The 12,700-nt window shown below is 35.4% G+C and overlaps 1 protein-coding gene across 7 annotated transcripts in view; it reads right to left on the bottom strand.

Annotated features, from left to right (window-relative positions):
* Positions 1 to 12,700, bottom strand: part of LRCH3 (leucine rich repeats and calponin homology domain containing 3) — a 113,819-nt gene that overhangs the window by 58,935 nt on the left and 42,184 nt on the right. For all 7 annotated transcript variants that reach the window (XM_073231477.1, XM_073231478.1, XM_073231476.1 and 4 more), the window contains exons 3-5: positions 8,991 to 9,117; positions 5,230 to 5,335; positions 1,214 to 1,350 (exon numbers count right to left, since the gene is read on the bottom strand). In XM_073231477.1, coding sequence (XP_073087578.1) covers positions 1,214 to 1,350; positions 5,230 to 5,335; positions 8,991 to 9,117 — 370 coding nt within the window. The remainder of the gene's footprint in view (positions 1 to 1,213; positions 1,351 to 5,229; positions 5,336 to 8,990; positions 9,118 to 12,700) is intronic.

Below are 12,700 nucleotides of genomic sequence, written 5' to 3'. Positions count from 1 at the left end.
TGTAAAAAGTAATTCATGATTGCAAAAAGGTTAGCATGCCAGGCAAACTTATCACACTGATTAGTTAGGCAAATTATACTGGCAACTTCTGTTTTTAGGAATCCAACAATCATGTACAATTATGTTTTTTTTTCTCTTTTTCTTTTTCCTTGAAGTTCCATTGATATACAATCTTATACTGGTTTCAAATATACAACACAGTGGTTTAACAGTGCCCATATTATTAAATTTTCACCCCCTTTTAGTGTAGTTACTATTTATCAACATAGAAAGATGTTATAGAATCACTGACTATATTTTCCATATCACACTACCATCCCCATGACCAACTTATATTGTGATTGCAAAGTATTGTGCCCCTTTATCCCCTCACCCCAACCCTTCTGCCTTAATAACCACTAGTCACTTCCCAGTGTCTGAGTCTACTGTTGTTTTGTTCATTCTGTTTTGTTTTGTTTTTATAGTCCACAAATAAGTGAAATCAGCAATTGTTTTCAATCCTACTTTCTATAAGACAGAAAAGAAATTATTAAATATTAAAGTTATATGTATTTCTGTTTATGCCATAATCTTTAGGATTGTAAGATGCTTCTACAGTTATTAAGTTTACTTATCAAGCTTTATAGTTATATAAGACTATCAGCTGAAGAGTAAAAAAGCTATAGTGAAAAATATAGGCTGGTAAAAATTTTTTAGATCATAGGATCTTTAGAAACTAGATGAAAAGCCACCCTGTGACTACTTTATTATTATAGAGTCTCATGTCAGTCACTGATAAACAAATGACCACCTAACTTAATTATATGATACATGAGGAATTTACCTATGATTTTACAAAATAGGAAGGTACAAAAGCAATGGCCAGAAGAAATGCACTGAAAATCTTTAGTTTTGAACTCTGAGTATTTTTGTCTCTAGCATTTATATTATCTACACTCAGGTTTTAATAGAAAGAAATTAACTCAAATTTATTAGAAAAAACTTTAAGGAAGACTCCCTCAACTTAAAAAAAGTAAATTTAGTAAAAGGAAAAACACTTCTGGAAATATTACCTATTTTCCATCCCACTGACTCAAGGTTTCTAAAGAATACATATGTGAATTTGTTCTAAAATAATTTAATTTCCAACAAAAAGATAAATGCATGAAACTTAAGTTTCAAATTTCATCCTTTGTCAAAAAGTTCATAACATACTCCAGATCCACTAGTTTACCTGTGCAGGAGGAGACTGCAGTGGATTGTTATCTAGGATGATCATCTGCAGGTGCCTGAGGTTCCGGTAACAAACTGGGATTGTTGTAATTTTATTGCAGGACAAGTCTAACCGTATTAAAGGCAACTCTGCTAGTTCTGCGGGGAGGTAAGATGGAAATCAACAATTAATGATATTTCAAAACTAGATAATTTTTATAAGAAGTTCTGGTTAAATACAGTTATTTAACATAAGTATTTCCCTCCACTCTTTCTTAGTGATTCACTGATACAGCAATGTGGTGTAAAATAAAATGTGGTTGCTTACAGATAGGAAAACTAGTGAAAAGCAAGCTGTTTGACTACTTATAGAATGACAGAGTTTCAGAAACTAGAGGCCTGATACCACAGGAAGGTGGGGATAACAAAGGGATGAGATGATAGTCTGTACAGGGAACAAGTTCAACTCCTAGATTCCTGCCCTCTGCTCCTGCAGCCAGAGCACCACCCACTCCAACCCCCATGGGAGTCAAGAGGTTATTCTCCAGTGAAACTGAATCAAAAGGCTTTGAACTCAGGGATCTGAGGCCAAATGGCAAATCAGGATGAGATGTCAGTTTAAAATGGGACATAAGTGAAATTCTACATGGCAAGACATTAGCACTTTCCCACCCAAACCCACAGCAGCCTCAGCTCTTAAAAAGCCAGGACGGTTATTTCCCCATTATCTGAGGAGACAGAGTGTAAGACTCCAGCAGATGCCCAAAACTGCAGATAGTATGCAACTGTGCGCGCACGCACACACACACACACACACACACACACACACACACACACACACACACACACACACACACACACACACTCTTCCCTATGATGAAGTTTAATTTATAAATTAGGCACAGTAAGAGATTAACAATAACTCATGATAAAATACAACTGTAACAATATACTGTATTAAACGTTAGGTGAATGTAGTTTCTCTCTAAATATACCTTATACTCTATTCACCCTTTGTTTCTGTGATAATGTGAGATGACAAAATGTCTGTGATGAGTTGAAGTGAGGTGAATGATGTAGGCATTGTGACGTAGTGCTAGCTACTGATGACTTTCTGCTAAGTCAGGAGGAGGATCATAGTTAACTGCAGGTAAATGAAACCCCGGGTAAGGGGGCACTACTGCAGTTAGGAATTTACACAATAAGGTAGAAGAAATTAAACATCTTTCTCTGGAGAAACTATACAGTCTTACATAAAAGGCCTTTACTGATATGGAGTTCCCCCAGTAAGGTACCCAGCTTGCTGCTCAATAAGCATTATACAATTTCTTCCCACTATATTTGGAACTTCTCATCAGCTCTGTACAGACTATATCTGATCCAAAGACATTTAGAAAAGCATCCAACATGTAAGATGGAAATCAAAACACACAAACCAATTGAAAAAAGGAACTCAGAAGAAACAGGTAATCTACAGAAACAGAAGACAACTTTGAAAAACTAAAACTAGTATCTCCAATTTCTGAGAAAATACTGAATTACTGAAACAAGGAAGGCATTTTTTTTAAAAAAAGATCACAGAATAATGGGGTTCTTAGAAATGAAAAATATGACAAAATTAAAAATTCAGAAGAATGGTTAGAACATAAATAGTTGAAACTGTTTACCACCAGGTAAAACAAAGGGACAAAGAAATGACAATAAAATAAGAAAAATCACAGAGGGATCCAATATCCAACTCATAAAAATTCTAGAAAGAGAGAACACAGAAACCAGAAGTCAGGACGGTATCAAAAAGAGAAATAAGACAATTTCCCAGAATGACAAATGTGGCTCTGGTTTGGAAAGAGGCCCACCAAGGTACCAGTATATTGAAGTAAAACAACTCATACTATGACACATCATAACATTTCAGAGCAGTAGTAAAAAAGGGAAGATCATAAAATCTTCCAGAGAGAAAAAAATTGGTCACAAACAATGGACTCGAATTAGATATGGCATCAAATTTTCAACAAAAATCCCTTTCTTGTTTCGGTAATTTCAGTATCTTATCTCTCTGAAATTGTAGATATTAATTCTAGTTTTTCAGTGTTTTCTTCTGTTTCTATAGATGACTGTTTGAGTTCCTTTTTCAACTGGTTTGTGTTTTGAATTTCATCTTACATGTTAAAGGCTTTTCTAAATGTCTGTGTAACATATACGGTCTGTATAGAGCTGATTAACATTACAAAACAAATTTTCATCAAGTTTTAATATTGAAAGCAAAATTACTGTGGAAAAAAGACTTAAAAACTCAGAAGAGACCATAATTTTCAATGTAGAATCTATAACCAAATGAATTATTAATCAAGGGTGAGCACAGAATGAAGAGACTTCTTTTCAAGTGGAGTCTCAAAAAAGTATTTTCCCACGATATGTTCTCAGGAACTACTAGAAGATGCCCTCTGGCAAAACAGTAAAAAAAGATGATTTATCAATTATACCTCAATAAAGCAGAAACCTAAAAAAAAAAAAAAGTAAGAAAGAGGAAGACAAGGAGTTCAGGAAAGAGTTCAACACAGAAGATAAAACTATTGTCACCTGAAACTCCGAATTTTCATTTTCACCAAAACCCTTAATGTTTTCATTAATTGATTTCATTTTTCAGTAGTATTACATTAGAAAGCCATTAAAAATCTATCACCATAGGTAGTCCTGTGTAGAGGGGTATTTCTACATAGACATTTTGGGTTATAGGGACCTCCATCATAATTTTGGTCAGTTCTGCTGAGGGCCTTCATTTACATTCCTGAGGTGGCAGAAAGCAGAACCAGGAAGGGATGAGGAAGGCTCTGAAGATAAAAGGTGTAAAGGTTACTGGACAAGACTACTGGGAGCAAAGATATGCAGGATTTGGAGTAGTGTGCTTGCCATAAGTGTATAAAAGTAGACTGGAAAAGTCACTTTCTGAGATGCTTAGTTGGGATCCAAACTGTCAAAGCTACTCTAGTATTAAGAACTAAAAATCATACTGGATCAAACTGGTATAAACATTTGAATTCTACAGTGAAGCAAAAGTATCATTACATAATTCAATATTTATTATACACTGTAAGTCATATTTAATAGAAGAAACTAGAGAATTACTGTCAGGAAAACACCTGAAGATTCCTTATCTTTTAGATATACATGATCAAGACAATATACATTATTGTTATTTAGATATAGATATATGTTCTGAAATGTTTACAGATGAATTTCTGGTTGCTTCAAGTTAATGTAGAGGACAGAGTGAAGGAAAGTGGATGGGAATACAGATAAAACAAAGTTGCCATGAGCAGGTGACAGTGTAGCTGGATGATTCATTGCTCTCATTTATATTGAAATTTTCCATAATAAAATTAAAAACATTTAGATACTGATCTAATAAAAGAATGGTTCTCCCCCCTTTTGCTTCCTTTTATAGCTTCGTTTTTTATGAATTTGTATTTCTGAGATTGATAAATTATACTTAATATTTTAGCAAATACATATACCAGAGCTTATAGGCAGCCTAAAGTAACCAGCTTTCTAATGCATTCTCTCACTCCATTTCATGATTCACTCTACATACTACTTCCACACAGCTAATTACTCTCTGTATGAACATTTCCAGTGAGGGATATATAGTAATTAAGTTCAAGTCAAGTCCATTTTTAAGTCAGTCCTAATTGCAGGAATGTTTTTCTTTATACTAAACTATCCCCTTATCAAAAACATGTTACATTTCTCCCAAACAGTTATGCTTACTGAAACTTCCAGTGACCCAACCTTGAGTTATCAGTTATATTAGTTGACAAGATCTAAATATACATTTATTGTCAATAGTTACTGGAGCTTTTCACTTAAGACTCTAACTTTTATATTGCGCAATGTAAGAGATAACATACATTAAATAAACTATTACATCTTAAACACTGGATCTAATTCTTATACATTTTTGTATTGTGCTTATCAATATGAGAGATCTTTAAATGAAAAGATAAATACTAACAAAGTAATTATTTCACAGCTTCTTACCTTCAGGTAAACGTACTAAGTGATTTCTTCTTACGTTAAGGTCTCTCAAGGCCTCCAAGTTACCAACTTGAGAAGGTATTGTTTGAATTTCATTGCAGCTCACATCCTATTTCAAAAAGATACAAAAAAAATAGATGTTCTAATATTACAAACTTGTCTGCTTCTTTAAACTATCTGTAAAATGACGGTGGACAACATAATACAAAGGGTCTCTCATATTGTAAAAAAAATATGATTACGTGTCCAAGAATAATTCCATAGTCTGTGCTAGCTTTTAATTTAAAAAACAGACTTTGCCTGATGTTATACATTTTATATAGATATACATTAATTTTGTGAGAATTAAAATTACACCTTAATTTTAAGATGGGGATAGGAGGCCCAGTATCAGATCAAATGAAAAAAATGTTGGTGGAAAGATAAAACAAGAAAAACACAAAAACAGATCATTTAAAAAAAATACTTTTATTTTATATTGTTCTAAGGAAATTAGAAGAAAAAACACAATGATAAAAATTATTGACAAAATTACTTGAAAGGAAATCCTGTTTTCAAAATACTAGTTCAAACTGTTCAAGAATATAAATAAAAATGCACTGAAGATGATCAAACCAATTTTTTTAAAATTAAGGTATCATTGGTATACAATCTTATGAAAGTTTCACATGAGCAACACTATGATTTCAACATTCACCCTTATTATCAAATCTCCCCCACCCAACTGCAATCACTGTTCACCAGCATAGTAAGATGCTATAGAGTCATTACTGGTTTTCTCCGTCCAATGCTGCCTTCCCCATGACTTACCTATATTGTGTGTGTTAATTATAACGACCTCCCTCTCCACCTGCCTCCCCAACCCTTTGCCCCTTTGGTAACCACTAGTACCTTCCCAGAGTCTTCAAGAGTCTGCTGCTGTTTTGTTCCTTCAGTTTTGCTTTGTTGTTATACTCCACAAATGAGTGAAATCATTTGGTACTTGTCTTTCTCCACCTGGCTTATTTCACTGAGCATAGTACACCCTCTAGATCCATCCATGCTGTTGCAAATGCTGGATTTGTTTTCTTCTTATGGCTGAATAATATTCCATTGTGTATATGTACCACATCTTTATCCATTCATCTACTGATGGACACTTAGGCTGCTTCCACATCTTGGCTACGATAAACATAGGAGTGCATATGTCTTTTTGAATCAAGGATCTTTTCTTCAGGTAAATTCCTAGGAGTGGAATTCCTGGGTCAAATGGTATTTCTATTTTTGGTTTTTTGAGGAACCTCCATATTGCTTTCCACAATGGTTGAACTAATCTACATTCTCACCAACAGTGTAGGAGGGTTCCCCTTTCTCCACATCCTCACCAGCATTTTTTGTTTCTTGTCTTTTGGATGTTGGCCATCCTAACTGGTCTGATATCTCATTGTTTTAATTTGCATTTCCCTGTTGATTAACGATGTGGAGCATCTTTTCATGTGCCTGTTGGCCATCTGAATTTCTTCTTTGGAGAATGTTTGTCCAGATCCTCTGACCATTTTTTACTCAGGTTATTTGTTTTTTGTTTGTTGAGGTATGTGAGTTCTTTATGTATCAAATGATTTTTTATCAAACTGAACATGAGGGGAAAAAATAGGAAAGTACCCATAATGCAAAAGGTATGGAAAAAAATAGATACTGTTCTATTTGTATGGGATCAACCTGATGTCAATGCATATATAAGGTAGGCCTTATGGCATCCTGGTTAATAGCTGATACCACTGGTTCTGAAAATAGACTGACTACAGGTTCCAAGATGGATAAATTAAGAATTCCCTAATTCTGAGACTAGCCAGAATAATTTGTTAACCCATGTGTAGTAGTGGGAAACTGACTAGGTTAATAAAAGCTCCAAAATGCTACAATAACACTTAAAATCCCTCCAATACTTAAGTAAAATAGAAAATACTATAGATTCAATATTAGAAAAGACCACTTACCAAAAACTTCAATAAACTTCAGACATTATTTTTTAATTTACCCAAAATATTCTTAGAGAAAATAATATTTTTTACTTTTCCTACCAATTAATGACTGAAGTAGAATCAGAAGCTAGACTTCTTAGTCTGATACTCTAGGCATCAATGTTAAAAGGAAAAGAAGTTGAAAGGATGGGAAAATAAAGCCTGAGCCAGAAGGTAATAGCAATTTGTAATATTTATCTCCAAAAATGTGTATGTTGAAAGACATTATTTTACCCTCACTTAAAAATGAAGGATAAAGATGAAAAGCAGCAGTAAGGAGGTTGCAGAAAGACCTCAAGTGGGAAATTAGGAACTTCTGGATTACTAATTCTTACTCTGCTACAAGTTATTTGTATGATTGAAGATATTAACTCATACGTTTTGTAGAAAGACGAAAAGTGCCTTCTGCGAGGCATATCTACTTTTAAGTATTTGGGATTCAATAATTGGAAACAGAAAGTTTAAAATCTGATTTGAAAATCAGAATTTGAATCCTAAGTACAATTTACTACTAGTTAATGTTATTAACCAGGTTCTGTAGAAAAGCCAAGAAACTACATTTTAGACTCCATTTCCTAGATCTAAACAGTATCTAGACTCCAGATTTATTAAATATATTTTAAATATATTTATTAGGTAATATAAAAGTGATAAATATACTTTCTAATGAGTCTGTTATATTTGTGAACTTTTACATTTCTTTATATTCATAGTCCACCTGAAAAAGTGAGTTAATAACTGGTCCAACTAGATTATATGTATTTATTTTTTGTTTATGCCCACCTTTGTTAATAAACCTACATGCAACTACCTTCCCAAATCTGAAGGGACATAACTGTATTTGACCATTTTAGAAATATGAAACATGGGCACTGGAGCTAAGGTAGACTGGTTTCAAGTTGTTTTGGTTATGGAATCTTGGGCAAATTACTTAACCTATCTGAGTGCTAGGTTTCTCAGCTATAATATGATGATAATTATAGTATCCAATGCATAATCTTACTGTGGTGATTCAATGAGAGAAGTGTTAGTCTCACACCCAGAAATAAATTCTCAAGAGTAACAAGGAGTGGTAGGTGAGGGTTAAGCTTAGAAAATATAATAAGGCAGTAGTTATCTTACTACACTGATGGACAGTGTCTGCAATGGGGTATGAGGTAGGGGAACTCGATAATAAGGGTGAATGTAATAACCACATTGTTTTTCTTGTGAAACCTTCATAAGACTGTATATCAATGATACCTTAAAAAAAAAAAAAAGAAGAAAAATATATATCCAGAACACTAAAAAAAAGAAAACATAAGACAGTAAAGAATAGCTTACTTTAGAGCAGGAGATAGGCTCTAAGAAGCAAGTTAGGCCAAAAAATTAGCCTGACCTTTGTAGTGCCCATTTCCCTAAAAGGGCTAACCAAAAATCAGAATACTGATGCTACTAACAAGATTTAACTTGAAAAGTTAAAATTCATTACTAACCTATATCTCAAAAGTTTAGTAACATACAAATCACTTAATATTGAGTAGAAGCTAACTCTAATGACCTTTTCCATTCCATGTGGGCCTTTTAGACTTGTACATTGAGTTCTTTCTTAATTCTGAGAGGAAGCACTTAAGTACTAATCAACCAGTAAAACTTAATTATCAATATTAGAAAATAATTCAAATACAGACCTTAGTAATGGGTCTTTACCACATAAAAGAGTATGGTATCACTATATGGATATACATATATGCAGGACAATCAAAAAATAATAAATTAACTTACAAGTTCTGTTAAATGTCTGAGAAGTCCAATTTCTTCTGGAAGCGAAACCAATTTGTTATTACTAGCAATTAGGACCTTCAATGGTAAATTACACAAGTGTACTGGCAAAGTTGATAGTTGGTTCCGACTAAAGGATAAGTAGGAAAAGAGAAGAATCAGAGCTAACCACTCATTAAAAAAATTTTCCACTTTTCCCATTCTATACTCAGGAAAATAACAAATATAAATCTTGCAAGGATCAAGCGCGGTATTAGATTTGAATTCTAGCCTTCATTTCCTCACTTGTCAGCTTTAATACTTCAGAGACAAATTTAACCATCTGTATCTTATAGATTCCTCATCTTTAAATTGTAGATCTTAATACCTCTTCTACCTATTTTATAGGGCTCTTGCACCATAAAACTCCTTTCTAAATAATCAAGTACCATATAAAGACATATTATTAAAGTTGAATTTATTACAAAAAATGATTTTAAAATAGGTGAGATAACTATCATTCTCTCCTTTTCCTTCCAAGGAAGAGTTATAAACATGAAAGTGTTTAAAATCCATTTCCTTTATTATTACAGTTCCATAATCAAATGTACATAAATGATACAAATATAGTTCTATACAAAACAAGTGACAGGTTGTGATTTCAAATATATTAACTGAAGAACGGGAAAGGGATCTTTTATTTATACAAAAACATGCCAATGAGGGCTAAAAATAAAACATCTATCATTAAGATAAAAATAAGTTAAAATTCTGCTTATGTAGATTTAACCTCTTAATTCTTAGGACCAATTGTTCCCCATCTTCAAGACCTTTTCTGCTGATTTGACTACTATAGATCCGAGCCCATAAAAAAATTTAGTTCAGTAACAATTCGACTCCTAGATCTTTATCTTAAGAGAAAAATATTTATGTACAGAATTCTTTACTAGTACTACTTTTATCGTGGCAAAAAAATGAACTAAAGTAAATAACTTAGAAGGAAAATGAATTTTAAAAGTGTATAAACTGTATAATAAAATGATTACACATAAAAATATTTCCAAAGGACATTTCATGACAGGGGAAAAGCTCATTTAAAAATCTGACTGAAAGCCTAGAAAAAAAGGACAAGATTGGGGGCGGAGCCAACATGGCGGCGTGAGTAGAGCAGCATAAGTCTCCTCCCAAAACCACAAATATCTATGAAAATATAACAAAGACAACTCTTCCTAAAATAGAGACCAGAGGACACAGGACAACATCCAGACCACATCCACACCTGCGAGAAGGCAGCGCCTCGCGAAGGGGGTAAGATACAAGCCCGAGCCCCGCGGAACCCGAGGACCCCTCTCCCCAGCTCGCAGAGGGAGGAGAGGAGTCAGCAGGGAGGGAGAAGGAGCCTAGGACTGCTGAACACCCAGCCCCAGCCATCCGGACCAGAGCACAGACACAGTGCATGCGTGGGGTCCTGGATACTAGGGAAACAGGGCGACAGGACCGGTGAGGGGGTGCCTGAGGCTGACACCGGAGAACAAAGAAATGGGACAGGCCAATTTTTTTCCTTTTTTTTTTCGTTGGCGAGTGCTTTTTGGAAGACTTAAAAGAACAGACACCACAATACTAGGGAAACAGGGCAGCAAGACCGGTGAGCAGGTGCCTGAGACCAGCACCTGAGGACAAAGAAAATCGTGTGTTTTTCTTTCTTTTAATGATTTAATTAATAAATTATTTATTTATTTATTTTTGCTGTTGTTTTGGTTTCGAGAGTGCTTTTTGGAAGTCTTAAAGGGGCAGGGCAGGACACTTAGTCCAGAGGCAGGGAATCTGGGGATCTCTGGGCACTCTAACCCCCTGGGCAGCAGGAGGCACAGAGGCCCATTACGGAGATAAATAGCTTCCCGGCCACTCGCCCTCCAATGGGGCTCCACAATTTTGGAGCAGCAGCCCGAGCCAGGCCACGCCCACAGTAACAGTGGAGATAAATTACATAGTAGCCGGGCAGGAAGCAGAAGCCCTGCCTGCACACAGCTGCCAAGCACAAGCTACTAGACGTCGCTATTCTCCCAGGAGAGGAAGGCCACCAACCAACAAGAAGGAAAGCTCTTCCAGCTGTCACTCGTACCAGCTCTGCAAACTATCTCTATCACCATGAAAAGGCAAAACTACAGGCAGACAAAGATCACAGAGACAACACCTAAGAAGGAGACAGACCTAACCAGTCTTCCTGAAAGAATTCGAAATAAAAATCATGAATATGCTGACAGAGATGCAGAGAAAAATGCAAGAGCAATGGGATGAAGTCCGGAGGGAGATCACAGATGTCAGGAAGGAGATCACAGAAGTGGAACAAACCCTGGAAGGATTTATAAGCAGAATGGATAAGATGCAAGAGGCCATTGAAGGAATAGAAACCAGAGAACAGGAACGTATAGAAGCTGACATAGAGAGAGATAAAAGGATCTCCAGGAACAAAACAATACTAAGAGAACTTTGTGACCAATCCAAAAGGAACAATATCCGTATTATAGGGGTACCAGAAGAAGAAGAGAGAGGAAAAGGGAAAGTCTCTTTGAAGAAATAATTGCTGGAAACTTCCCCAAACTGGGGGAGGAAATAAGAACAGACCACAGAAATACACAGAACCCCAAACAGAAAGGATCCAAGGAGGACAACACCAAGACACGTGATAATTAAAATGGCAAGGATCAAGGACAAGGAAAGAGTTTTAAAGGCAGCTAGAGAGAAAAAGGTCACCTATAAAGGAAAACCCATCAGGCTATCATCAGACTTCTTGACAGAAACCCTACAGGCCAGAAGAGAATGGCATGATATATTTAATGCAATGAAACAGAAGGGCCTTGAACCAAGGATACTGCATCCAGCACGACTATCATTGAAATATGATGGCAGGATTAAACAATTCCCAGACAAGCAAAAGCTGAGGGAATTTGCTTCCCACAAACGACCTCTACAGGGCATCTTACAGGGACTGCTCTAGATGGGAGCACTCCTAAAAAGAGGACAGAACAAAACACACAACATATGAAGAATGGAGGAGGAGGAATAAGAAGGGAGAGAAGAAGAGAATCTACAGACAGTGTATATAACAGCTCAATAAGTGAGCTAAGTTAGGCAGTAAGATACTAAAGAAGCTAACCTTGAACCTTTGGTAACCACGAATCTAAAGCCTGCAATGCCAATAAGTACATATCTCTCAATAGTCACCCTAAATGTAAATGGACTTAATGCACGAATTAAAAGACACAGAGTAATAGAATGGATAAAAAAGCAAGACCCATCTATATGCTGCTTACAAGAAACTCATCTCAAACCCAAAGACATGCACAGACTAAAAGTCAAGGGATGGAAAAACATATTTCAGACAAACAACAGTGAGAAGAAAGCAGGGGTTGCAGTACTAGTATCAAGACAAAATAGACCTCAAAACAAAGAAAGTAACAAGAGATAAAGAAGGACACTACATAATGATAAAGGGCTCAGTCCAACAAGAGGATATAACCATTCTAAATATATATGCATCCAACATAGGAGCACCAGCATATGTGAAACAAATACTAACAGAACTAAAGAGGTAAAAAGACTGCAATGCATTCATTTTAGGAGACTTCAACACACCACTCACCCCAAAGGATAGATCCACCAGGCAGAAAATAAGTAAGGACACACAGGCACTGAAAAACACACTAGAACAGATGGACCTAACAGACATCTAT

The sequence above is a fragment of the Manis javanica genome, chromosome 3 (assembly GCF_040802235.1).
Source record: "Manis javanica isolate MJ-LG chromosome 3, MJ_LKY, whole genome shotgun sequence".
Taxonomy (NCBI): domain Eukaryota; kingdom Metazoa; phylum Chordata; class Mammalia; order Pholidota; family Manidae; genus Manis; species Manis javanica.
The sequence above is the reverse complement of the archived record's forward strand: the minus strand, read 5'-3'. Positions and strand labels throughout refer to the sequence as shown.